We start from the raw sequence: 26,284 nt of genomic DNA, 5'->3' as shown, positions 1-26,284 counted from the left end.
AGTATGTGACGAACAAATTGTGACCCTCCTTTTCCCCTAAACACGTGCATGCCGAATGACCTGATCAATGAAGGATTAACCAAGAACAAACAAGGACAGTTGTGATTCTCCCAATCTGCAGAAGATACGTTTTTACATCTCTGACCATCTCCTCTCTTCTGTATAGTCCAATGTACATTCTATACCTCACGGTGTCTTTCATTCCCTGCCATATCCTTTAACAAGGACTGAATCAAACAGTTATTCTAAAGCTTAACTAACATTATGCGAATTTCATCCAATTCCTGATGAAACAGCCAAAATTTGCGACATCCTTTGATTGAGCAATCAAAGGAACCTCCAGGCTGAATAGATTAAAATAATAAGTGTATGGTCAGCTTTAGTCTATATCGCATGGTTTCTCAACCAAGGTTTAATGGAACACTAGGGTTCCTCTAGAGGTTGCTATAGGGGTTCCTTGAGCAACAAGCAATGTCTGCCTCTCGGATAAGCGTCCAGTGACAACGTTGATCTTTTTAAGATATCTGTAATGACCATATGTGTAAGGAGCATTTTTCCCCACTGACCATCATGGAAGCCATTGGAAAATGTCAGTTAAAAACTTTTGATCTTTGTCTTTCCAGCTGTTGTGGAACTAACATTTCCATTTGAACACACAATGGACTGATTTATACATATGAGAGCTGTCAACCCTAGCGCCCAAATTCCCTTCTTCATTTGAAAGATAAAATATTGGTTGGTAGAACAACTGCTCGGCTTTGCTTCTCTTACGTTAACACACACACACACACACACACACACACACTTGTCTTCTTGAGGTTATAACTCACATGGCTGCTGTCTTGATGAACTTCTTGAGAAGTTGAGTCCTCCTCGCCGGGGCCTCGCAAAGCAGGGTTTGCGTACTGACCCAGTGTTGTACCTCACTGCAGCGCTGCAGCAGGAGCTCCAGATTGGCTGTTTCTCGGCGCCCTCGCTCTACATGGAACACGTAATCCACAAACTCCAGCTGTGGAAATATAGGATTAATTAAGTCACCATGTCCTACTACATTTACAGATCTATTCTTCTAGGATTTATAATTTATATGAGAATATATATTAAAAAAGACAATATCCACTTAACCAAAACTGGGAGGCTGTAAAATGTTTAATCTGCTAAAGATGTCTCATTTTAATTACACTTTTACATATCTGATAAACTTCTCAGATTGTAATGGGGGCATAATAGGCAGGTATGTGATTGTCTACCAGTGCTTGTCTCTGAAATGTAAAAACTGATTATGTTGGGAGTAACAAAGCAAGACAATTGCAGCACGTCCTGCTGTGAAACAACATGGGGTCTGACTAAATAATTTTCTAAACTGCTGAGCATCTTGAGCAACCTATAAAAACATTCCCAAGCAATTCATTGTAATGTGCATGTGTAAAACACAATGGGACGGGGAGTGCAATGGCAAGATTGTTTTATTTAGATGAACACCTTAAAATGTGCAGAGAATGCCTAAACCCAAGTGGAACGGATGCATATATAGGAATCTGTGTGCATATCCTAGCACACACTATTACCAAAAGTATTGGGACACCTGCCTTTACACACACATGAACTTTAATGGCATCCCAGTCTTAGTCTGTAGGGTTCAATATTGAGTTGGCCCACCCTTTGCAGCTATAACAGCTTCAACTCTTCTATGAAGGCCATACACAAGGTTTAGGAGTGTGTCTATGGGAAGGTTTGACCATTCTTCCAGAAGCCCATTTGTGAGGTCAGGCACTGATCGGGACAAGAAAGACTGGCTCGCAGTGGGAACAGTTTGGGGATGGCCCCTTCCTGTTCCAACATGACTGCACACCAGTGCACAAAGCAAAGGTCCATAAAGACGTGGATGAGCGAGTTTGGGGTGGAGGAACTTGACTGTCCTGCACAGAGTCCTGACCTCAACCCAAATAGAACACCTTTGGGAGGAATTAGAGCGGAGACTGCAGGCCAGACCTTTTCTTCCACATCAGTGCCTGACCTCACAAATGTGCTTCTGGAAGAATGGTCAAACATTCCCATAGACACACTCCTAAACCTTGTGGACAGCCCTCCCAGAAGAGTTGAAGCGGTTGTAGCTGCGAAGGGTGGGCCAACTCAATATTGAACCCTACAGATAAAGATCGGCATGCCATTAAAGTTCATGTGTGTGTAAAGGCAGGTGTCGCAATACTCTTCATAATGTAGTGCATCTATACCCAAACAAACACCCCCCCCCCCCCCAAAAAAAAAAAAAGTAAAATATAGCAGTTTACTGGTCCTTAGATGTGGTGGCTGCAATAGTTTTATTTTTTCAGGCTTTTTTCATTACTTTCAACTGGTAATCTTGCCAGTAACGTAGTTCCTTTCCTAGGATGACAACACTACCTCAATGTAAAGTGCCTATTGAGGAACAGCGTTGTTACCCTAGATCGAGAAGTGTGTTAGGATTACAGAACCATGCTCCCTCTCCATAACAAATTCTGTAGTCTGCAGGGAAAGCTGAGAACACTGCAAATGGATAAGAGTCAACATAGGCAGAGCACAAGCAGAAACATCTCCTTCTACTATCCATCAGTGCAGACGAGATGGGGAACCGCAAAACCCAACTATGTATACAAGGTACGGGTTGGTCCTCCACAGGAGACTGAAGGTTAGTGATGATGGAAGCCACAACCATTTTGTTGATTTTAGCAACAAAGTGAAGGTAGGCAGACCATGCAAAATTATAGTTAATGTGGACAAAAGATTGCCTTTATTTGGCTGATTTAATAAGTGTGTTAGTCTCATTAAAATATAGATTTTTAAAACAAAGGTGCAGTTGTCCTTTAAGTTCTGAATGGACAATGGTCAACTGAAAAATTAAAAGGAGTTTACCATCATTTGGGTGTTTTCCTAGAATCCTTGGCCTGGGAGCTGAAGGATCTTGCAGCACCCAAACTCACTTGATTAAAGTAACCTGCAATATCCTCACAGCAGCTTGTGTCTATGAATATTACATGTGCAGAACAGATGCATGCACAAAGCAGCTGACACTCCAATCCATACCCTTCTTCCTCCAGGCCATGGAGAGCCACATAGAAATATAACACGTCTGCTCCTGTTATAATATTGTTTTCATTCCTGCTACTTAAAGCGGAACTAAATGGAAAAAGTAAAAAAACTGCAAGCAAGTAGGCTCTTTATTGCAGAAGGGACATGCTATATCGCCTCTGCAAAAAAACAAATGTAGCTGCCTCTTTGCAATCTTCTTACCTGCCTGTTCAGGATACCTTGGTGCCAGGATGAATTGTACTCCTATGTACATTCATAGGAGTTATGTTATTTGGCCTGGCTAATCAAGATGGCCAAAGATCCCAAACCCAGAAAAAAATACCCGACAAAGATGTTGACACTGGCATTGAAGTGAGGGGAGTATAATGTTCAATATATTAAATATTTGCGTTTTTGGAAGAAATTACGATTTTTTTAAAAAATTTCTTCAAGTTCATTGAGGAACACAGGGAATTAGAAACAGCTGGGTTATACTGCTGCCCATAGCAGGTTGGGGTACCGGCAAACAGAAAAAGGCTTTTTGGAGAAAGCAATACACCTAGCCAGCAAAAAAAAAAAAAAAAAAAAAAAAAAAAAAAAAAAAGAGAAGAGGAATAAGGACATGTGTTCCTAAAAAGACTCAGTGGAAAAAAGATGTTGGTGCTAGATACAAAAATCATGTTTTTTCCATCGTCCATTGTGAGAGATGGAGTTTCTGAATCATTTGGATGTCCAATGACAGGCCAACTAAAAAGGTGGCCAACAGCCACTGACAAGTATTGGGAGTAGCCCAAAGCTGAAGACCTGTCAACGTCCCTGGGTCTGACAGAGGAAACTCAAAAAATCTGCCTAAACTTGATCCAGAGAAAAAAAACCAAAAAACATGGTTCTAAGCGTTCTAAAATGTAATTAGGTCTTCCCTGTTCCAGTAACACATCTTTGGCCGAGGAGTGAGGGGCAGAAATCTTTTTTTTTTTTTTAAAGAATTATTTAAACAATAGTCACACTTTTTTTTATGGATGAAACCACAGGTATAAGAACACCAGCAAGTCAAGTTCCTCCAGGGTAGAGGGAAGAACCAACCTTTCAACACCAAGGCATTGAAAGGTAGCATCAGGAACTTTTTGGTCCAGAGAAACCAACCGGGTGGCTCACCCTAAATCCAAGCTCCCAGACACAGAAGGGAAAATTGAAAAGAACTGAGGGTCAATGGGAAAGGGGGGAGGGGGTTACATTGAGGGTGTATTCCTCCACTAGCCCCAAAAGATGGGAAGGGACATTTTTTTTCTGATAGATGAGGAAGGAATCAAACAGGGAGTGGATTTCCTCACCCAATGCTGAACCACAGCAACCAACACTGACCACCTGAGAGGCCTGATCCAGGCAAAGCGTGCAGGGCACTAGGTTCCTCCAAAGTGTTTGTGCTGCCAGAGTCCAGAAAGCACACCAGAATTGGTTTGCTGTATGAATATATTTTTCTCTTACTGAAATGTTATACAACTCCATATCAACAGAGCAAGTGGGAAAACTTTTTAGGCTTGGGCTGTTGAGTTCTGTTAAAAAAAAAAAGCCTTTTTTTTAAGCAAAGAATCTTAGCTTAGCCTTAAAAATATGTAAACATTAAGGCTCCATGCACACTGAAGCTCAAAAAAGCTTTTTCTGGACGCCAGATTGCTGGCAGAAAACGCTGGTTGAAAAACTTGCTTTTAACAGCGTTTTGTACTAGTGTTTATGAGCGTTTATTAGCGTTAGCGTTTATGGGCGTTTTCAATAAAAATACACAGAGGACACTCCAAAAATCCCACAGTACATTCCAAACTCCCACAATGCATTGAAAAAATAGAATGCCGAACACTAATTAACGCGCGTTTATGAGCGTTTATAAGCGTTTATCAGCGGTTGCCGTTTTTTGGCGGAGAAAAACGGCACTTTGAACGTGAATTTCTGGCATTCAGAAAAAAGCCCATAAACTCCATTGCTCATTAACCACTTGGGATCCGCGCGATTGCCAAATGACGGCATTAGCGCGGACCTACTTTTCCGGGACTACGTCTATTGACGTCGTCCCGTGCACGAGCGGCCTGCGCGCCCCCTGAGGGGCGCGCGCGGCGCGCTCTGTGATCGGCGAGTCCATGAGACTCGCCTGATCACCGATCCGTGCAAGGGGTCGATCCCGACCCCTTATCATGTGATCAGCTGTCAGCCAATGACAGCTTATCAGGTGATAGAACGGAGCCGGTAATCGGCTAGTATTCCTCCTCGCGCTGACAGCGCGAGGAGAAAAAAAAAAAGCCGATCGCAGGCGGCCGTGATTGGGACATCAGTCCCGATCACAGCCAGCAATTCAAGCGACCATCTGCCTCCTGCCAGTGCCCACCTGCCCCCCGCAGTGCCATCCTGAATAAAAGTAAGTGCCCCCCGTCAGTGCCACCCAGCAGTGCCCAGTGCCACCCAGCAGTGCCCACAGTGCCACCCACAGTGCCCACAATCTGCCTCAAAGGTGCTTCACCCCAGTGCCGCCCATCCGTGCCCAGCAGTGCCGCCCATCCGTGCCCAGCAGTGCCACCCATCCGTGCCCAGCAGTGCCACCCATCCGTGCCCAGCAGTGCCACCCATCCGTGCCCAGCAGTGCCACCTATCAGTGCCCATCAGTGCCATCTATCAGGGCCCATTAGTGCCATCTATCAGTGGTACCCATCAGTGCCCATCCGTGCCGCCCATCCGTGCCATCTTATCTGTGCCCATCAGTGCCGCCTTATCTGTGCCCATCAGTGCCGCCTTAACTATGCCTATCAGTGCCCACCAGTGCAGCCCATCAGTGCCCACCAATGCAGCCCATCAGTGCCCACCAATGCAGCCCATCAGTGCCCACCAATGCAGCCTATCAGTGCCGCCTAATCAGCGCACTTCAATGAAGGAGAAAAATGACCCGTTTGCAAAATTTTAGAACAAACTATTAAAACATGATTTATTTATTTTATTGCATCTTTTTTTGTTTGTTTAGCAAAAAATAAAACTCCCAGCTGTAACTAAATACCACCAAAAGAAAGCTCTATTTGTGGGAAAAAAATGATAAAAATTTCATTTGAGTACAGTGTTGTATGCCCGCGCAATTGTCATTCAAAATGCATCAGCGCTGAAAGCTGAAAATTGGTCTGGGACTGAGGGGGGTTTAAGTGCCCAGTAAGCAACTGGTTAAAGCTGAAAAACGTCCATGTGTGCATGGACACATAGGCTAACAGAGTGGAGTTTATGGGCTTTTACAAAAAATGCCCAAACTCCAATAAACTGCAGTTTATCAGCTCCAGTGTGCATGGAGCCTTAAAATATCAAGTTGAACTCCAGGCAAAGAACTGAATACGGGGGGTTGATATACATATAGGTTGATGGTTTTTCCTTCTGAAGAATTTAATTCTGTCCCTCTTGTGATACACACTGCTCAACTAGGAAACAAGGTCACTGTGCTACTTCCAGTTTAACATTTTCTGAGCCAGATTCCTTCGAATTGAAAGAGGGTGAAGATGCTAATCGACTGACCAGTGATGAGACTAATGCCGCATACACACGACTAGACTTTGACGGACTTGGTCCGACAGACAATCCGACGGACTTTGCAGCCGAGGTCCGCCGGACTTTCAAACGAACGGACTTGGCCACACATGATCACTCCAAAAGTCAGACTTATTCGAACGTGATGACGTAGAATAAGGACGTTCATAGCCAGTAGCCAATAGCTGCCCTAGAGTCAGTTTTAGTCTGTTGGACTAGCACACAGACAACCAGATGTTTCGACCGGACTCGAGTCCATCGGAAAGATTTGAAGCAAGTTTTATTTCTAGGCCTGCCGGACTTTTGGGAAGAAAAAGTCAGCTGGAGCCCACACACGACCGAACTGTCCGTCGGATTCAGTCCGCCGGACCAAGTGCGTCGAAAAGTCCAGTGGTGTGTACACAGCATTAGAAACCAGGTGTGTCTACTGTCTGGCTGTTCAGTTTAGAAAATGTAGTGAAATCATAGGATCAACTGTACAGAATTACAAAGCTTATGGTGAGTAAAAACAGCAAATGTATTCTCAAGTGTGTATTTAGCTGCTTGCCTGGAGTTTAGTGTTAAATATTTACCTGCAAATTTTAAATATCTGACTTGATAGATCCAAATTAATATTTTTTAAAAAGTCATTTTAGTACCGAACATTTTAAATATAATATATACAAACACTTTACATTTAAACAAGGCACAGTGGTGGTAAATTTGCTACACTATAAGCTGAATTACTTTATATTAGCAATGTGTTGAAGATCTTTGGTAACATGATAATATCAAATCAGCGGCTCTGTTTGTCATTTCTTAATAGCTTATGTGAGATTTACACAAGACTTCACATGTAATGAGATACCTTGGATGAACGCTGCTTTGGGCAGATTTATTCTTGCGAATACCAAGAGATTGAAGCTCTAGACATTGGCTGAAACAAGTTATTTCTTAAAATAGCCAAGCATACATTACTATTATAGTTCCAGTCCAACTCTAAAGAGCACCTGTCACCTACACATGGCCAAATCATCAGCAGATATATAAAAAAAGTATGCCTCGACTTACCACCTAATCTGTATAGGGACTCTTTACTACAGACTGTGCTACAGCAACACAATGGTGTGAAAAAGTCCTAAAGAAAACCTGTGCTTAAAGAAATATGTAGGTTGCCATTGCTGACTTCCAGGAAATTAGCATTTTCAGATGGGTGCAATGCTGCTCCCCTGGTCTACTTAGTCTTGGTCTGGTCTCCTTCTGAGACACTGCCAAATGTGCAAATGAGAAGTTGCGAGTTCTCTTGCTGCATTTTTGCTCAGGCCAGTCACTCAGAAAGTACTGAAGCCAGAGAAAGTTAGGCTAATAGGATTTTCAAATGTAGGTTGGCAAAGGCAGTCTAAATATTTCTCTCATAACAGGGGCATAACTAGAACATTCAGAGCCCCGGTTCAAGAAACCATGATGGAAAGATTTATACTAATGAATAGATTATCACACGATTAATCCAAATGTGTTTTTTTCCCCTGCATAGATATCCAGCAGCATTTATTAGTGTGTATCCCTTCCAATAGGACACATTACTCCCACCCAAACCACCAAAATCTGTTCCTGATCTGTTCCTTATTGCTCCCACTTCTGACAAGCCTCACCCTTTTAGGACCTAAACCCCATAAAGTTGGGATTGTTGCATGCTATGAAATCACAGTCGGCCACTTATCTTGAAATACAGGGGTGTGACTCACCTTGCCTTTCAATTTACCGATTACCCCTTAGCAGCTACACAATGACTCTCGTGACAAAATTCCTGGTTAGTCACTCAAGTTCCATGTTCATTAGTAATTGTGCTAGGAAATCTGTAGATCCCACATACTGTGTACTGTCTGACACATCCCCACACTATAAATAGGCCAATAACATGTTACTTACTGAACATGGTGTTTGTCAGGGTAAAAGGCTGTTCCCGAAGCAATCAGAGGCTTGTCTTATCACGAGACTATATTTACCACAAGCTGTTTCTTTCCTCTCCTCAAACCAGGTTATTTGCTGGGCCTCTCCTTATTTCTCATGCATGTTATTACCAGATTTATCACCTTTCCAGGTGCCTGTCCTTTGTGCAACCCTAGGTAGGCTCAATCCTACCTGATCATGTCTCAGAAATTCAGCTCTCTGCGCCAAAAATTTAAAGGAACACTTTTTAACCAGAGTATAGCATCAAGTCAAATAAACTCCTGGGATATTGATTTGATTACTTAAGTAGGTTAATCTGTTTCAGCTGCTTTGGTGTTAATGACATTAACAACAGGTGGACTAGATGGACAACAATGGGATGACCTCCAAAAACAGGAATGGTTTTACAGGTGGAGGCCAATGACTTTTTTTTCCCATACTCATCTTTTCTGACTGTTTTTCACTAGTTTTGACTTTGGCTATGGTCAGGTGTTACTACTGGTAGCATGAGGCGATAACTGGACCCTATAGAGGTTGCACAGTTAGTCCAGGATGCCACATCAATACATGCCATTGCCAGAAGGTTTGCTGCATCTCCCAGCACAGTCGCAAAAGCATGAAGGGATTTCAGGAGACAGGCAGTTACTCTAGGAGAGCTGGAAAGGGCAGTAGAAGGTTGTTAATCCATCAGCAGGACCAGTATCTGCTCCTTTGTGCAAGGAAGAACAGGATGGGAACTGCCGGTGCCCTATAAAATTAATACCAACAGGCCACTGGTGTGAATGTACCTGACCAAACAATAAGAAACAGACTTCATGGAGGGTAGCCTGTGCTCACTGCTCGTGAAGCTTGATTGGCATTTGCCATTGAACACCAGAATTGTCAGGTCCACCACTGGCGCCCTGTGTTTTTCACAGATGAGAGCAGGTTCACCCTGAGCACATGTGACAGACATGAAAGGGTCTTGATAAGCTGTGGAGAATGTTATGCTGTCTGTAACCTCATTCAGCATGACCGGTTTGGTGGTGGGTCAGTCGTCTCATTAGGAGCATGCACAACATTGTCAGGCATGCATACAAGCACGTGGGGGCCATAAAAACTACCGAGTATCAATTTGAGTGGCTGCAATGAAATTTCAGCAATATTTACTAGCCTGCTGCACCATTTTTTTTTTTGAGATCTGATGTGTTTTCAAAGTATTCCTTTTGAGCAGTGTACTTTATTGACTAAAGCTCTCCATCATGGTTCCATGCTGCTCACTGAATCAACTCTGTTTTAAATGTAATATATTGCAACTTGCTAATCCATAAAGTGGAACTAAACCAAACTGAATTAATGGTTTCCCAAAACAGTCACATTCCATGCACTGTGAATTATAAACTGTCACATTTGCTTGTGCTCTCCTCTGACCCGTCAAGCTATCAAATGGCTGGTGTAATAACTGATCATATTGCAGGGGGCACATTTGCAACTGGGGCTCTTTCTCAAAGTGGGGGGATTTCTATAAGTGGAAGCAATTCTGACTCTGCACTTATCATTGACCGATTATGTGACTGTCTCATCTGAGAATCTCTTCTCTCATCCTACAGGTATGTGCTAACTGAACCATCTCCACCCAAAAACTGAAACACTGCTATCTGCTTTTCATGTGTGTCTTTAAAACTGCTGGTATGTGCTAAATGACCTAAATGTGGGCGGCACAGTGGTGTAGTGGTTAGCACTTTCGCCTAGCAGTAAGAAAGGTCGCTGGTTCGAATCCCAACCACAACACTACCTGCCTGGACTTTGCATGTTCTCCCTGTGCCTGTGTGGGTTTCCTCCGGGTACTTCGGTTTCCTCCCACCCTCCAAAGACATGCTGGTAGGTTAATTGGATCCCGTCTAATTTGTCCCTAGTATGTATGAATGTAAGTTAGGGACCTTAGATTGTAAGCTTCTTGAGGGTAGGGACTGATGTGAATGTATATGTAAAAGCGCTGCGTAAATTGTATATAAGTAACTGAAAAAAATAACTGAAATGTAAAGGCTGCTTCCTTGGCTGTAATGGATAGGAAGGTTAATTAACACTTTAAAAATGATGGCTTTATTATTTTCGTTCTTTTACTTTCAGCTGGTGATCCATCCACTAACAGACTTCCTGTCTTAGAGCGTCGCTATTCTAGTATTATTATTATTATAATACAGGATTTATTTAGCTCCAACAGTTTGCGCAGAGCTTTACAACATGAGGGCAGACAGTACAGGAACAATACAATTCAATACAGGAGGAATCAGAGGACTCTGCTCGTTAGAGCTTCCAATCTAGGAGGGAGGGTCAAGTGATACAAAAAGTAGGGGTGCACCGAATGGGTTTTTTGGTGCCAAAACCGATACCGAAAATCAAAAATACACTAGGTCGAAAACCAAAAATGACAGATACCGTAAATGACTGTTTTTAAAAAATATTTTTATACAGGAGATGGTCAGAGACTTTGCACATGGTACAGGAGATGGTCAGAGACTGGGGACATGATACAAGTGCCCATCAGATGCAGCCAGCCCAGCCTGTGCGTCCCCAGTGCAGCCCGCCCAGCCAGGCAAGCATTCCTGTGCGTCCCCAGTGCAGCCAGGCAAGCATTCCTGTGCGTCCCCAGCGCAGCCAGGCAAGCATTCCTGTGCGTCCCCAGCGCAGCCAGGCAAGCATTCCTGTGCGTCCCCAGCGCAGCCAGGCAAGCATTCCTGTGCGTCCCCAGCGCAGCCAGGCAAGCATTCCTGTGCGTCCCCAGCGCAGCCAGGCAAGCATTCCTGTGCGTCCCCAGCGCAGCCAGGCAAGCATTCCTGTGCGTCCCCAGCGCAGCCAGGCAAGCATTCCTGTGCGTCCCCAGCGCAGCCAGGCAAGCATTCCTGTGCGTCCCCAGCGCAGCCAGGCAAGCATTCCTGTGCGTCCCCAGCGCAGCCAGGCAAGCATTCCTGTGCGTCCCCAGCGCAGCCAGGCAAGCATTCCTGTGCGTCCCCAGCGCAGCCAGGCAAGCATTCCTGTGCATCCCCAGCGCAGCCAGGCAAGCATTCCTGTGCATCCCCAGTGCAGCCAGTCTGTTCAGGGGAAGAGACCAGAGCCGCCGCCTGTTTGATTACAGTGCTGGGAACATCACATTCTGCATGTTCCCCGCCGTGCGTGCCGTCATATACAGCCCCTCCCCCTTGTTCAGGGAACTTTGATAGACAGATCGCCTGTGCAATCCTGGGGCAGGTTATCTGTCTGTCTATCAAAGTGCCCGGACAAGGGGGAGGGGCTGTATGTGACAGCACGCACGGCGGGGAACACACAGCTATTGAAATGAAAGCTGTGGTGTTCCCGGCACTGTAATCAAACAGGCGGTGGCTCTCCTCTCTCTGTGCTATACTACACCCCAGTAATGGGCGGGGCCCCATTATCGGACATTTTTCTCATTTGGCAAATTTCCGAAAAGGCCATTTTCGCCCGATATGTTTTGGCGGCCGAAATTTCGGTGCATCCCTAACAAAAAGTAATACAGTGCATCCGAAAAGCATTCACCGTACTTCACTTTTTCCACATTTTGTTATGTTACAGCCTCATTCCAAAATGGATTAAATTCATTATTTTTACTCAAAATTCTACGAACAATACCTCATGTTGACATAGTGAAAGAAGTTTGTTTGAAATCTTTGTAAATTTGTTAAAAATAAAAACCAGGAAAAAAATAAAAATAAAATCACATGTATATAAAAGTATTCAAAGCCTTTGCTCAATACTTTGTTGAAGCACATTTGGCGCCAATTACAGCCTCAAGTCTTTTTGAGTATGGTGCTACAAGCTTGGCACACCTATTTTTGGGCAGTTTCTCCCAGTTTCCTTTGCAGGACCTCTCAAGCACCATCAGGTTGGATGGGGAGCATCGGTGCACAGCCATTTTCAGATCTCGCCAGAGATGTTCAAATCGGGTTCAAGTCAGGGCACTGGTTGGGCCACTCAAGGACATTCACAGAGTTGTCTCCATAGCCACTCCTTTGTTGACTGCCGCAGAGTACTCTGGAGCAGGTTTTCCTCAATGTCTTTGAACATTGCTCTCTTTCCCTCGATACTGACTAGTCTCCCAGTTCCTGCTGCTGAAAAACATCCCCACAGCATGATGCTGCCACCACCATGTTTCACTGTAGGGATGGTATTGGCCAGGTGATGAGTGGTGCCTGGTTTCCTCTAGAAATGCTTGCCACTCAGGCCAAAGAGTTCAATCTTTATTTCATCAGAGCAGGGAATGGTGTTTCTCATGGTCTGAGAGTCCTTCAGGTGCCTTTTGGCAAACTCCAGGTGGGCTGTCATGTGCCTTTTACTGAGGAGTGGCTTCCGACTGGCCACTCTACCATACAGGTCTGATTGGTGGAGTGTTGCAGAGATGGTTCTTCTGGAAGGTTCTCCTCTCTCCACAGAGAAACTCCGGAGCTCTGTCAGAGTGACCATCAGGTTCTTGCTCACCTCCCTGACTAAGGCCCTTCTCCCCCAATCGCTCAGATTGGCAGGGTGGTCAACTCTAGGAAGAGTCCGGGTGGTTCCAAACTTCTCCCATATATGGATGATGGAGGCCACTGTGCTCACTGGGACTGCTGCAGAAATGTTTCTGTACCTTTACCCAGATCTGAGCCTTGATACAGTCCTGTCTCGGAGGTCTACAGACAATTCCTTGGACTTCATGGCTTGGTTTGTGCTCTGACATGCACTATCAACTGTAGGATCTTATAAAGACAAGTGTGTGCCTTTCCAAATCATGTCCAATCAACTAATTTACCACAAGTGGAGTCCAATCAAGTAGTAGAAACATCAGGGATGATCAGTGAAAACAGGATGTGCCCAAGCTCAATTTTGAGCGTCATGGCAAAGGCTGTGAATACTTATGGACATGTGATTTTTTTTATTTATTTATAAATTTGCAAAGACTTCAAGCAAACTTCTTTCACGTGGTCTTTATGGGGTATTGTTTTTAGAATTTTGAGTAGAATAATAAGTTTAATCCATTTTGGAATAGGGCTGTAACATAAACTGTGGAAAAAGTGAAGTGCTGTGAATACTTTATGGATGCACTGTAACTGTGGGGGATGAGCTGATAGAGAAAATCAAAGTACAGGTGTTAGGTGTGGGCAGGATAGGCTTCTCTAAGGTCGAGGGTTTTCACGGATATTCTAAAAGCAAACAGAGTAGGAGATAATCAGACAAATTATTGGTGTCGGGTGTTACATAGAATGGGAAAGGCTCTGGAAGAGTCCTGGAGGTGAGCATGGGAGGAGGTGACAAGGGAGCTAGAGAGCAGGAGGTCATGGGAGGAATGGAGAGAAAGATTAGGTTGGCATTTTGAGACTAGGCTAGTGATGTAAATGGGGGCATAGTTGTGGATGGCTTTGTAAGTGGTTGTTAGTATTTTGTATTTTTTTGTGATTTTGTAGTATTTATAATTTAATTAGTTGGGTGAGCGGAAGCCAATGGAGGGATTGGCAGAGAGCAGTAGCAGACATGGAGCTGTTGGTAAGGTGGATGAGCCTGGAAGTAGCATTCATGATGGACTGAAGGGGGGAGAGCATATGTAAAGCTAAGCCAATGAGAAGGGAGCTTCAGTAGTCGAGGAAAGATGACCAGGGAGTGAACTAGGAACTTTGTGGTGTCATTGGTTAGAAAGGCGTATTTTGGAGATGTTGAGGTGGCAAGATTTGGACAGTGATCGGATGTGGGGCCTAAAGGGTAGATCAAAGTTCAGGGTTACACCTAGAACTATGGGGGAGCAATGGAGACACCCTTGGACAGCAGAAGTCAGTTTGGGTAGAGGGTAGTGTTAGATGATTTGCAGATTTAGATGGACTTGACAAAAAAATTAAAGTGGCAGTAAATCCAGAAAACGTATGCGGTAAGGACAAACCTACCCAACCCATCTGACAGTGTTGAGGCCCGGCAAATAGTGCTGCATCATAGCAGAAAGAGGAGAGCACCATAATTCATTGTTCCTGCAAGTGCCAGGTTTAGGTCCAATGGGAGGAAAGAAAACCAGGGAGCAAAGAAAAGATGAGGCGGAAGATGGGTGGACAATTATTCCTTTAAGCTCTGCCCTAATCAATGACAGAACAGGAACTGCAGTATGAAGACATTCCCATTATCACTTTAGATGTGGCCAAACCAACCCCACCTCAGATATGACCACAGATAGCCAACTTTACAAAGCAGAATTTGCATTAATAGGGATTCTTGATTCCTCCTTTGTAGCTCTCAATCCTGTTTTGCAGCCTGTGCGTGCACTGCAGATGGTTAAATGTAAAAAATCAAGTTCCAGCCTAGGCTAATGAAGAGAGCTTTCAGACCACAGGAAATTGAAATACAGGGCTACGAGTTTATATTTTCAAAGCGGTTTGGTGTCTGGATGTTTTAGAAGTGTCTGTTCCAAGCATCAGGTGTATACTGGCTTACAAAGAATAAAAGCAAATGCAACCGCTTGCCAGCATCGTTCATCAGTTCTAAATGGTCCTTAATTCTGTCTGATTGACTCACCTCATGCACGCAGCTGAAAAGTTCCCAATGAAAAGCACTCAGGTGATTGGCTAGATCTTCTGCCTCTATTCGATGAATGTGGGAATCCTCAGGAGGCAACTGGACCTCTTCTGGCAAGGGAACCTAAGAGAAAATTATGTGTTTGTATTTATATGCTGCCAACAAAAGGAGGTTCTACAAAAGACATTTACTAAAATATGCAACAAGTTTGCTGCCATCTGTTCGGCGGCATCAAAGACATAATCCCTTTCAGTCACAATTTTTGGAGAAGTCAAGAACTGAATGCTGTTCTTGGATAGCTATGCCTAGCTACTTACAGCAGACTTATCTATGATTTTTACATAGGGCCTTGAATTCTCACCGAATTTGGATTAATCTGGCCAGCACAAAGTCCTCATTTCCATTAGTGGTTGAGGGCCAAGCCACATTTTGACAGTCCCTTCAACCACTCTCCCTTAAGCTGCAAAGGCAGTGGAATGGGGTGTACATATACTGTTCCTGCGATGGTTTCCAAAATGTATCCTCATCCTCTCGCTTGCTGGCCAGTATTCGTTCAACTGAGTGGAACCATACTGCAATGCATGCAGTTGTGGCACAGTTTGTATAGGTTTTTAGGGGTTAAAACAGGTGGTGAGGAGGCAACATAATAGACAAGTACACCTTCAGAGCCCTAACCACATTGAGAGCGTGAAGGGCCACTTCCATGGGGTGCTTCGGCTTAGGAGACAACGATGGCAATACAATGTCCTCATTGATATGAAAAGCCGAAACCACTTTTGGTAGAAAGGACGGTTGCGGACGCAACACCACCTTATCCCTGTGGATGACCAGATAAGGCGATTTGCAGGACAAGGCCGCCAATTCCTAAACCCTCCTGGCCGATGTGATGGCCACTAGAAAGACCACCTTCTGTGAAATGTTCAACAGGGGAATCTCCCTGATATTCTCAAACGGCGGCTTCTGAAGCGCCAACACCAGGTTCAAATCCCATGGGGGTAACGGTGGACGCACCGGAGGGACTACATGTTGTACCCCCTGAAAAAAAAGGTACTCACTAATAAGTGAGACGCCAGGGGTCACTGAAAAAAAAAAAAAAAAAAAAAAAAAAAAAAAAGACAGCCAGGGCTGAAATTTGCCCCTTAATGGTGCTCAACACCAATTTCTGGTCTACTCCACGCTGAAGAAACAGCAGGATCCTGGGTATATAAAAGGAGCGCGGATGCCACCCTTTCTCCTCACACATGGAGCTGTAGGCCTTCCAGGTACGATGGTATATCTTCCGAGAAGAAGATTTCCACGCCCTCAGCATAGTGGGAATCACCGAGTCCGACAGACCCCGGTTCCTCAGCACCTGGCTCTCAATAGCCATGCCGTTAAAGCCAGCGATGGTAAAACAGGGTGAAAGATTGGACCTGGAGATAAGAGGTCCTCTCTCAGAGGCATTCGCCAGGGAGCGTCTGCAACCAGACGCACCAGGTCTGCGTACCAGGGCCGCTGAGGCCAATCTGGGGCAACCAGAATTACTGGAATCCCCTTGGCTTCCACTCTGCGAAGCAGACGTGGCAACAGTTTCAGTGGAGGAAAGGCGTAGATCAGCTGGTACTGATCCCACAGAGCCATCAGCGCGTCCGACGCGTCTGCCCACTGATCTCTTGTCTTGGACACGAATCTTGGCACCTTCCGATTGAGACGGGAGGCCAATAGATCCACATCTGGTGTGCCCCATTTCAGGCACAGCAGTCTGAATATCTCCGGATGCAACGCCCATTCTCCTGGGTCCAGCATCTGACGACTCAGTCCACCTGCCAATTTCCCCCCCCCGCCGGGATGTAAATGGCAGACAGGGTCGGAATGTGTCGTTCTGCCTACCGAAGTATGTGAGCGACCTCCCGAGCAGCGGCTGAACTTCTTGTTCCCCCTTGGTGATTTACATACGCCACAGCCGTAGCATTGTCTGACTGTATCCTGGTCGGACGTCCTTGAAGACACGTCGACCACGTGTGGAGGCATAGCCTGATCGCTCTCAATTCGAGCAGATTAATCGGCAACCTGGATTCGTCCATTGACCAGAGGCCCTGAGCCGACTGAATCCCCATCACTCCACCTCAGCCTGAGAGACTGGCGTCCGTAGTGATCACCGTCCATTTCGGAGGAAGGAACGATTTTCTGGAAAGAATCACCGGGGACCTCAACCACCAGATCAGAGAGTCCCTGACTGGTTGGCTCACCTGGATCTGCCGATCCAGGGACAACGGAGATTTGTCCCATTTTGTCAATATCTCCTTCTGCAGGACTCTGGTGTGGAACTGGGCATAAGGTACTGCCTCGAAGGAGGCCACCACGAGTCCCAGCACTCGCATGCAAAAGCGGAGTGACGACCACTTGCGGTTCATCAGTAGATTGACCGCAGACCTGAGAGTGAGCAATTTGTCCGAGGGGAGAAAAACTCTCGCTTCCCTGGAGTCCAACAGCAACCCCAGGTACTCCAGACGCTGAGTTGGTACAACCACCTTCTTTGGGTTCAACAGGCACCCAAATTCTTGCAGGGTCTGCATGGTGATCACCACATCCTCTAACTCTGAGGCGGAAGATGCTCTCAAGAGGAGATTGTCTAGGTAACCCACGAATGCGATCCCGCGCTGCCTCAGCAACGCTAATACTGAAGCCAGTACTTTGGTAAAGACTCGGGGGGCTGATGCCAGGCCAAAAGGAAGAGCCACAAACTGGTAGTGGGCGCCCCTACTGCCAAACGCAGAAATTTTTGATGCCAAAGGCAAATGGGTATGTGCAGGTAAGCATCCTGGATGTCCAAGGACGCCAGGAAGTCCCCTTGATGGAGTGCAGCGACGACTGATTCCATTCTGAACCTCTGCACCTTTACAAAGTGATTGAGGGCTTTTAAGTCCAATATTGGACGTACCCCTTCCTTCTTGGGAACCACAAACAGATTTGAGTAGAACCCCTGGAAGCGTTCCGATTCCGGAACCGGTACAATCCCCCCCGATTCAGCAAGTCCCTTACTGCCCCTAGCAGGGCCTCCCGGCGAACCGGGGACACGGGTATGCTGGAGGGGAAGAATCTGTTTGGCGGTCAAGAGAGAAACTATCTTGTAGCCTGTGGAAATCAGATCGCAGGCCCATTGGTGGGATAACCGAGAGGTCCACCGGGCTGCAAACTCCCAAAGATGACCCCCCATCCGATAAGTGGGTGGGGGCAAGCCTTCATGCGGTAGTACTTTTGGTTGCAGGCTTGCGGTTCCAGGGACGCTTCTGACCGTCCGTGGGCTTCCTGTCGGGCTGGGGACGTTTTGCCGAAGCACTGGGCGGACGAAAAAGCCGCTTGTGAGCGGAAAAGGAGGGCCCTTGCCTGCAACCTTCCTGGCCTGTGGGAGTAGGGCACTCTTACTACCAGTGGCATTCTTAATAATGTCATCGAACGAGGCTCCAAAGAGCCGCTCGCCAAGGAAGGGAAGATCCGTCAGGGCTTTCTTGGATGCCTGGTCAGCAGACCAGCATTTTAGCCAAATCAGGCGCCTCAGCACCACAGCTGACACTGAAGCCTTGGATAACAGAGGGAGAGTACCAAGGGCCGCGCCACAAACGTACTTAAGGCCTTGCACTAGTTGGTCTGCTAGCTCCACGCAGACAGGGGAGGCGTTCTGCTCTCCTAATTCATGGTGCAAAAGTTTTGCCCACTCAGTGTCTGCGACACCAGTGGATGCCGGTGCAGGTCGCACGGCTGACCCCACGACCGTAAACAAGGAACGAGCCACCGCCTCGGCCTTCCTGTCTGCGGGATCCTTGAATGCAGGAGTCCCCTCAACCGGGATCATGGTTACTTTATTTAACCTAGATACAGGGGGGTCCGCGACCGGACACACCGCATGCAGCCACCCCCCCCAGACAGCAGTAGCCCGGTCATATGTATACCCCGGAGCATTGAAGCTCACCGACCACCTCTAGAGATGAGGCATGTCATGGCCTGCCGAGCCTTAGCTGCGGCCTGCTCACGCTCGATGGCCGGACTGGGGAGACTACAAGGATAATCATTAACCAGCCTGTCACCCAGCCGGCAGTTGATAGAAGATCACAGGATCTTTCATCTAGCGCAAAAAACATCAAACTTGCAGCAAAAACATGGACCGAGAGGGCCTGCAGGGTTCCTAGGTCATTCTCCTTACTAGGCAAAATAAAAACTGAATCTGCTGGGAGCAGTGGGGAGGGTTGATAGCACAGGATCCGTCCCCCTGGGGCGGGACTAAAAGTTCTGTGTATTGTGTAACAATTTTGCCTAGTTCTCCTAATGGCAGGCTATACAACCCATTTAGTTACAGAGAGGAGCTGTGTCGGTCAGTGAATATAAGAGAAAACATAAATAAAATTAGTATATCAAAAGAAAAAACTGTTGTTTCTTACCAAAGAGCACAGCTCATCCCGATTACATGCAAACAAGTGACTGTTAATGCCCAAAGTGGTAAAGATACAACCGTCATCCGGCTTCAGGAGAACCTTGTCTGTAGACAGAGAGAGAGAGAGAGAGAAAGAGACTGAGCTTAGAAAATATTACAAACCCAGACTGCAATTCGAAGCTACTACACAAAAATTTCAAAGTTTTTTTTTTTTAAGGGTTAAGCCCACCCAAAAAACAGATATTCAGATATAGATGAACACTCACTTAGGTAAGATCTTTACCACAGTAAGATCCCAGTGAGATTTCCGTGCCCCCCCACAGGAAGGAATCAGTGATTTTCTTTTCTGCAACCCATGGTTGCAGCCCACCAGCTATGGCCCGCCTAACTCTCACTCTGCAATGTGGAATGTATAAGGCAGAGTGCAGTGACTCAAAGCCCCATACACACGGGCCGAATGTCGGGAGACATCGGGTGGTTCAATAAAAAAAAAAAAAAATCGCCCGACATTCAGCACGTGCATATGTCAGTTGATTCGTCAGAAGATGGCTTTTCGGCCAGCTTCTGTTGGACAAGCATGCTGGAAAACCACCAGCTGACCGGCTCCCAATGAGCACTCTCAGCCAATGGGGGGGGGGGTCAAACCGTATAGGTTTAGGAGATATTTCTTGGACCTGCAGGTAAGCCTTAATCTAGGCTTACCTGTAGGTCAAAGTGGTTTGTATGGGTTTAACTCCAATGTAAAAATGCATATAAAAGCAAAGGAGAAGGCTTTCAAAAAAATGCAAGTTTGAGGGATCATCAGCATTCAAAACTTTATAAAGAATGCAGCAAGAAATGTAAGGGTGCAATAAGGAAGGCTAAGATAGAACATGAAAGACACATAGCGGAGGAGAGAAAAAAAAAAAAAATCCCAAGGAATTCTTTCAGTATGTAAACAGTAAAAAAGGGAGAACAGACCATATTGGCCCCATAAAGAATGAGCAAGGACATCTGGTTACAAAGGATGGGGAGATGGGGAAGGTATTGAATTTATTCTTGGCCTCAATCTTCACAAGGGAATCAGGGGGTTTCAGTAACCAAAACTGCAGTGTTTATCCTCATGACACATCACAGGAAGCACCTCAATGGTTAACAGAGGACAGAATTAAAATTAGACTTGGGAAACTTAACATTAATAAAACACCAGGACCAGATGACTTGCACCCAAGGGTACTTGGGGAACTCAGTCAAGTAATTGCCAGACCATTGTTCCTTATTTTTACTGGCAGTCTACTGACTGGAATGGTACCAGCTGATTAGAGAAAAGCCAAATGTAGCACCAATATTTAAAAAGGGCCCAAAATACATCCCTGGGAATTACAGACCAGATAGCCTAACATCAATAGAATGTAAACTCTTGGAGTGGAATAATAAGGGACTATATACAAGATTTTAATAAGGAGAACGGTATCATTAGCAGTAATCAGCATGGATTCATAAAGAATCTTTCTTGCCAAACCAATCTATTAACCTTTATGAGGAGGCGAGTTGCCATCTAGCTAAAGGAAGGCCCGTAGATGTGGTGTATCTGTATTTTGCAAAAGCATTTGACACAGTTCCCCATAAACATTTACTGTACAAAGTAAGGTACGTTGTCATGGATCATAGGGTGAGCACATGGATTGAAAACTGACTACAAGAGCGAGTTCAGAGGGCGGTGATAAATGGGGAGTACTCTGAATGGGCAAGGGTGGGTAGTGGGGTCCCCTAGGGTTCTGTGCTGGGACAAATCCTGTTTAATTATTCATAAACTACCTGGAGGTAGGGGTAAACAGTTTAATCTCTGTATTTGCGGGCGATACTAAGCTAAGCAGGGCAATAACTTCTCCGCAGGATGTGAAAACCTACAAAAAGATCTGAACAAATTAATGGAGTGGGCAACTACATGGCAAATGAAGTTCAATGTAGAAAAATTTTAAATAATGCATTTGGGTGGCAAAAATATGAAAGCAATCTATACACTAGGGGGGGAGAACCTCTGGAGGAATCTAGGGATGGAAAAGGACCTGGGGGTCCTAGTAGACGATAGCAGCAGCTTGACATTGCATGCCATTGCTGAGCCTAACAAAGCAAACAGAATATTGGCATGCATTAAAAAGGGGATTAATTCCAGAGATAAAACAATAATTCTCTCACTACAAGACTCTGGTCTGGACGCACTTAGAGTATGCTGTCCAGTTCTGGGCACCAGTCCTCAGGAAGGATGTACTGGAAATGGAATGAGTACAGAGAAGGGCAACAAAACTAATGAAGGGTCTGGAGGATATTAGTTATGAGGAAAGGTTGCGAACACTGAACTTATTCTCTCTGGAGAAGAGACGCTTGAGAGGGGATAGGATTTCAATATACAAATACCGTACTGGTGACCCCACAATAGAGATAAAACTTTCTTGCAAAAGGGAGTTCATCAAGACTCGTGGCCACTCATTAAAATTAGAAAAAAAAGAGGTTCAACCTTAAACTACGTATCCTTTACTTTAAGAGCGGCAAGGATGTGGAATTCCCTTCCACAGGCAGTGGTATCAGCGGGGGGGGGGGGGTTAGGAGGCCCATCGATAGTTTCACAAAATTATTAGATAAGCTCCTGAATCACCGCAACATACAGGGATATACAATGTAATACTGCCATATAATCACACACATAGGTTGGACTTGATGGAATTGTGTCTTTTTTTCAACCTCACCTACTATAACTATGTAAGGCTTTTATCTTAATGCATAGAATGCAGTAAGATAAACCTTCTGCCTTAACAATCACTTTCATTTGCTGGATCTTTCCCAAAAGGTGGCATTTTTTGTGCCCATGACCTTGGTTTGAAGGGGGGTAACTTGCTTCTCTTCCTTTCAGTGCTCCAGTACTGTCATAGGGTGGGAGCAAAGTGAGTAAATCAAATTAATACACAGGGTGTCCTCTTCTCACTCCTAGTGACTGAACAGAGCAAAGGGAAGGTGAATACTTTGCTGCTATGAAGGGGTGTAATTATTAAATTGTATATTTGTTGACAATTTTGGTTGCAAATGATAGTGCAGACAGTCTTAAACATTTTCGCATGGTTTTAAACCCACATGACAGGTGCACTTCTTGAAACACAAAATGTCCCCTCACTAGGCAGCTCTGTCAATCCAGCACTTGCACCCCTGCTCCGTGCCTTCACTGTCAGAGCTCCTCATTGTTCTAGAATGATGGAAGTGCTGACACACCGCTTGGAGACCAACATAGAAGCGGCTAAGCCATCAGCATGCTAACAAGATTGATTAGCTTCTCCGGCTTCTAACAAGATTCTCTGGGGACCCTTTCTGACTTACCAGTTATGTGAATTTAGCTCCCTGCTAATAGGGTCTCTTTAATCATGACTGTAAATTCCAACATAGGCTACCGCAAAATCTCATCCTATTCCATCACAATTAAAGTGCCACTAACATACAATTACTGGCTAGTTTATGCAAAAGAAGTGATCATATTGTTAGCCAAAGAATTTGTAAAAATATCATTAGAACATCAAAGTTGATATTTTCTAAAGATCAAGTTGGTGTACAACTGATATTTCAAATTTGGGTGGCCACCAATGGGTTGAATCAACTTTGCTTGTTTGCATTTCCCAGGGACTCCAGTTAAACTGAGTTTCGGGGCTAGTTTCATACTTCTCTTCCCTCTACAAGCCATATAGAAGGTGCCCTCTCTCACAATTTAATTGTTTTTTGGAAGATCCATCACAAGTGTGTGCCCAAATTAGGTTTGTAGTGGCTGCTACAGTTGGTGAAGCTGGGAATTCAGGTGGGAAAGCAAACAGTATCTATGAAAAATCTGTATATTATAGAATGTTAAACAGGTTAAGAGATTATATGGTTGCTATGGCTAACTGTGCTGGGATCATCCCAATTGCTCTTTCCATCACTTTACTGAAGAAATCTGATAATGTAACATTTTCATTTCATGATTCATAAACATAGTTGATTAAGAATCTCCTCTTAATTAGCCCATTGCAAGGAAATTCTCAGATACATCATCAAGCAATAATAGCAGGTAAAGGCATGTTAAAGTAGCCTTTCTAGAAATATCATCATACATAGGATACAAATATTGCTTGAGAGGTCACTTTGGAACGCTATGAAGTACACCTTTGAGGAACAGGGAATACGTAAATTAATACCTCTTATAAACGGTAGGCACCTCCAGGGGATGGGACAAACAGTCCATAGGCAGTAACTGTATTTCATAGCAAGACAGTTTTGGGGTCCTAGCACTCTGTATGGTGTTGAGCAGTGATGGCGAACCTTGGCACCCCAGATGTTTTGGAACTACATTTCCCATGATGCTCGTACACTATGAAGTGTAGTTGAGCATCATAAGAAATGTAGTTCCAAAACATATGGGGTGTCAAGGTTCGCCTTCACTGGCCTAGACTATAAGAAGATTGCCAAGACCCTGAAACTGAGCTGCAACACAGTGGCAAAGACCATACAGCCGTTAAACAGGACAGGTTCCACTCAGAAGAGGCCTCGCCATGGTTGACCAAAGAAGTTTAGTGCACGTGCTCAGCGTCATATCCAGAGGTTGTCTTTGGGAAACAGACATATGAGGTATGAGTGCTGCCAGCATTGCTGTAGAGGTTGAAGGGGTGGGGGGTCAGCCTATAAGTGCTCAGACCATACGTCGCATACTGCATCAAACTGGTCTGCATGGCTGTCTTCCCAGAAGGAAGCCTCTTCTAAAGATGATGCACAATTAAGCGCGCAAACAGTTTGCCTAAAGTGGTTGCAAACCCTTACAAACCACTTTGACCTACAGGTAAGCCTAAATTAAGGCTTACCTGTTAGGTCCAAGAAATATCTCCTAAACCTACACGGTTTAGGAGATATTTACAAAAAGACAGGCACCGCTGTCTACGGGGCATGCGTCGTAGACAGCGATGCACAGGTGCACTGACCATGCCGCTGCTAATGGCGATATGCCGTTAGTGGCGGCACCCGTGCGCAGTGACGTCATCGCTGCTCCGGCGCTTTGAGTGGCCGGAGCAGCAATACCCGGAAAAAGATGGACGCTTCCTTCTACAGGGGACAGCTGGCTCCTGTGTCAGGTAAGTGACACATAATGGGCTATTATGCGATGCATAGTAGCCCATTATGATTTACCTTTGCAGGGAGACAAAAAGTAAACCCATCAGGATTTACGTCCTCTAAGACAAGCAGACTAAGGACACGGATTACTGGAACCATGTCCTTTGGTCTGATGAGACCATGATAAAAAGTATTTGGCTCAGTTGGTGTCAAGCTTGTGTCACAGTGTCCAGGTGAGGCGTACAAAGATAAGTGCGTCTTGACTACAGTCAAGCATGGTGGTGGGAGCGTTATGGTCTGGGGCTGCCGGCACTGGGGAGCTACAGATCATTGCGAGAACCATGAATGCCAACATATACAGTGGCATACTGAAGCAGAGCATGAGCCCCTCCCTTCGGAGACTGGGCCGCAGTATTCCAACGTGATAACGACACCAAACACACCTCCAAGACGATTACTGCCTTGCTACAGTAGCTGAGGGTAAAAGTGATATGGACTGGCCAAGCATGTGTCCAGACCTAAACCCTATTGAGCATCTGTGGGGAATCCTCAAACAGAAGGTGGAGGAGCGCAAGGTCTCCAACATCCACCAGCTCTATGATGTCATCATGGAGGAATGAAAGAGGACTCCAGTGGCAACCTGTGAAGCTCTGGTGAACCCCATCCCCAAGAGGGTTAAGGCAGTGCTGGAAAATAATCGTGACCTCACAAAATATTGACACTTTGGGCCCAATTTGGACATTTTCAATAGAGGTGTACTCACTTTTATTGCCAGCGGTTAAACATTAATGGCTGTGTGTGGAGTTATTATGGGGACAGCAAATGTACACTGTTCTACAAGCTGTACACTCACTACTTTACATCGTAGCAAAGTGTCATTTCTTCAGTGTTGTCACATGAAAATATATAAAAATATTTACATAAATGTGAGGGGTGTACTAATTTTTGTGAGATACTGTAAGTTTCCTTTTATTAAAAGTCAGCAGCCACAGTATTTGAGACACTGAAGAGCTTCTTTAAAAAGGTAGTCACAGATAGATCGAAACCCAACTTTATTAGCATTAGTCATACCTCCCAGCTTTACAAGATGGGAAAGAGGGACACAAAGTAGCCACACCCCTGCATCACCCCCAATTACATGGGCCATTAAGAATTAGCATGCAAAAAATGATTGGACTTTAGCACTATTTTTCCTTTATACTGGCTTTTCAGATTGACAAATGCAATTATAGGATAATACTTTTTATAAATAGTACATTGTTAATAGCTTTTACATACTGGTCTAAAAAGAGAGACAACTGAGGAGGATAGAGGGACAGTGCCTCCAAATGAGGGAACATCGGGAGCTATGGGATTAGTGGTGCTTGGCAGTTAGCACATACGACTTGAATCAAAGATTTTTGGTTTAAATTTCAGCCAGGAGTTTGCAGGTTTGCCCAGATTTCCTCCAGGTACTCCAAACATTCTGGTAAGTTAAGTGGCTCCTGTCTAAATTGGCCACTTCCACCAACTTTGGTATTTTTTTTTACTCTCATCATTTCTTCAGTGTATGCCGAGGCCCTTATTTGGGAATTTCTGGACTAACACCAATGATGGGACTTATTTCACTTCCGCTGACACAAACAGTGGGACTTGTTATGCTACACACACCAACACCGGAGCTTAACCTATCCCACCGATACCAATAGGACAGATTTTACGCCCCGTGTTTGGGAGGTCTCCTTT

The 26,284-nt window shown here is 45.1% G+C and overlaps 1 protein-coding gene across 2 annotated transcripts in view; it reads right to left on the bottom strand.

Annotated features, from left to right (window-relative positions):
* Positions 1-26,284, bottom strand: part of RAPGEFL1 (Rap guanine nucleotide exchange factor like 1) — a 113,770-nt gene that overhangs the window by 16,136 nt on the left and 71,350 nt on the right. For both annotated transcript variants that reach the window (XR_013263580.1, XM_077459833.1), the window contains exons 7-9: positions 19,467-19,564; positions 15,052-15,174; positions 831-1,009 (exon numbers count right to left, since the gene is read on the bottom strand). Coding sequence is in view for 1 of the 2 variants with exons in the window: in XM_077459833.1 (XP_077315959.1) it covers positions 831-1,009; positions 15,052-15,174; positions 19,467-19,564 (400 nt within the window). In the remaining variant the exon portion in view is untranslated. The remainder of the gene's footprint in view (positions 1-830; positions 1,010-15,051; positions 15,175-19,466; positions 19,565-26,284) is intronic.

The sequence above is a fragment of the Lithobates pipiens genome, unplaced genomic scaffold, assembly GCF_037356315.1.
Source record: "Lithobates pipiens isolate NorthernLeopardFrog02 unplaced genomic scaffold, aLitPip1_a1.2 Scaffold_28, whole genome shotgun sequence".
NCBI lineage: Eukaryota > Metazoa > Chordata > Amphibia > Anura > Ranidae > Lithobates > Lithobates pipiens.
This window is presented reverse-complemented; position numbering and strand designations above follow the sequence as displayed.